The sequence below is a fragment of the Chanos chanos genome, chromosome 12 (genome assembly GCF_902362185.1).
Source record: "Chanos chanos chromosome 12, fChaCha1.1, whole genome shotgun sequence".
In the NCBI taxonomy this organism is placed as follows: domain Eukaryota; kingdom Metazoa; phylum Chordata; class Actinopteri; order Gonorynchiformes; family Chanidae; genus Chanos; species Chanos chanos.
Genome location: NC_044506.1, coordinates 4857259 through 4859577, shown reverse-complemented (window position 1 = coordinate 4859577; position 2319 = coordinate 4857259). Strand labels below are relative to the sequence as shown.

The window sequence follows — 2319 nt, the reverse complement described above, 5'->3', positions numbered from 1 at the left end:
CTGTGTTGTGCGCAGGCTGACGGATGTGTAGTCCACTGAGGCAAGAATAACGTGACATAACGTTCCAGCCATGACCTTTACCTGGCTCGCCGTGATGGGGCGGGCCTCGCCGCGTCGTCTCCACGGCAACTGACCTTGTCGAGGGGGTCACCCGAATGGCCTCGTCATCGGAGAATCTCCCGCGCCTTCCTCCCGCACCCTCCTCCTCTTCGTCAGTGGTATGAAGACAACCAGTGGGGCCGTCCCCTCCCGCTGCAGTTCCACGCTCGTCCACATGAGGCGCCACAGAGCGGGGGTCTACCCCTTCCTCTTCCCTTCGGTCATCAACACGCTCCCCCTGCCCCCTCCAGCCCAGAGACTGCAGCCACCCAACCCCCCCAGTAGCGGGGGCACGCCGTCTCCCGCGGGTGAGTGACACAGAGAGGTCTTTTACCATCCTGCTTTAATGGGTTAAAAAGCCAAATGTTTGAACCAGAGGACACAGTGGGTGTAGGGGAAATTAACTTCTTCACAGTATTTTACTGAAGCATCTGCTTTTGCTGAGTTTATATAAGCGTTGTTCAGATACGAGCAGGCTTGTGTCTAGATCCTGACGCTGAATCCCCATCAGGTCTGACTCCACACCCAGTTCCACGGTTTGTCTGACAGACACCACGGTTTGTCTGACAGTCTGACAGCTGTTTCGCTGTTAAAACACAAACGTCCTGTTTAGGGATAGCCTTTGTTATAACTGCATTTTGTATGAGCATTATTACACAGACATTTTGAGCGGCAAATTTTTAATACGTCGTTTCTTTCTAAACTTTACCAGGCAAAAACCGGTCATTACTGGCCAATGGAAACCCACGATATATATATATATATATATGTGTGTGTGTGTGTGTGTGTATTCCATTACCTCCACAATAACATCACTGTCCTCTACTTCAGTCTATTCTCTAACCTAATGGACTTTAAAAGGAGGCCCAGTTTTCCGCATTCTGGGTAGACTGGGGGGGGGGGGGGGGGGCACTCTTGACTCAAGGGAGCAAATGGAAGCTGAAGAGCCAGGGTTTAGATAAGTGGAGAGACTGGTTTGGTTCTCTGGCCATCTTCCTCATTACTGGGATGGAGGTGTACCCTGCGAGCAAACGTGGTGGCTACATTAAGCTGGTAATCCAGTATGGTGTGTGTGTGTGTGTGTGTGTGTGTGTGTGTGGAGAAGTGCCCACCTGCCCTCAGGCTCAGGCCCTGACAGCAGCAGCCTCCTGTGGCCCAGAGGCTTTACCCTGAGATTAGACCTACAACTCCAGGGCTGGGTGCACGGAGGCAGAGAGAGTAAGAGAGAGAGAGAGAGGGAGAGGGAGAGAGAGAGACGGAGGTAGGGACAGAGAAAGAGTTAGACAAGTTAGAGAAGGAGAGAAAGACAGGGAGAGAGAGGGGGTGCAGAAAGAGAGGATGGGAGAGACAGAGAGAATTAGAGAAGGAGGGAATGAGAGAGAGAGAGAGAGAGAGAGCGATGGAGAGTATGTAGTGTATGCTTTCACACTGGGACGGGTTAATATGGGCGTAATTCACACTGAGATGACATAGACCTTGTGCCAAAACTAACACACGTCCACCAGAAACAGAATCTGGCACATTCTGGCATCTCTCTCTCTCTCTCTCTCTCTCTCTCTCTCTCTCTTTCTCTCTGTCTCCTTAATATGCACAGGCTCTCTGGTGAAATATCTGTGCAGTGAGGGACAGATGCGTAATTGATGTTGAATAATTCATCAGGAATCACTTGGTCCAAGTGAGGGAAATTTCACTAATTTTGAGGTCTGTCTCTCTGAATTAAAACTTGATGTTTCACTCAATTAAACTCCGTGTGAGTCTCCATTAGGAGGCCCAAGTGGTGTGTGAGAGTGGAGACAAGTCCTCCTCACCAAAACTGCTGATGCTGATGTTAAGTTGCAGGGCTCACTGGCTGTTTGTTTGTTAATGGGCGTTTTTGGAACAATATAAAATACTGTGGAGGCTTATTGAAGATGTGTGGAACTGAACTTGTTGTCTATATAGAAGAGAATTAGAGATAGACAGAGAGAGAGAGATGGAGAGCAAGAGAAAGATAGAGAAAGAGAAAGACACAGAGAGTGAGAGAGAGAGAGAGAGCGAGAGAGAGAGGGATAAATCACTGAGAAAGTAAATCAAAAGTCTTGTCATTGTAAAGCCGTGAGGCAGTAAGTAATGGGGCGACAGACGAGGTTGTAACAGATGCAGTAATTGGCTCATGCCGTTTCTCTCTCTGTCTCCCTCTCTCTCCCTTTCTCCCTCTCCCTCCTTCGCTCCCTCTTTCTC

The 2319-nt window shown here is 49.3% G+C and overlaps 1 protein-coding gene across 1 annotated transcript in view; it reads left to right on the top strand.

Moving 5' to 3' along the window:
- Positions 1-220: 220 nt before the first annotated feature.
- Positions 221-2319, top strand: part of LOC115824982 (retinoic acid receptor beta-like) — a 67051-nt gene continuing 64952 nt past the window's right edge. Inside the window, exon 1 of the mRNA XM_030788697.1 lies at positions 221-407. Within this exon, the coding sequence (XP_030644557.1) occupies positions 221-407 (187 nt within the window). The remainder of the gene's footprint in view (positions 408-2319) is intronic.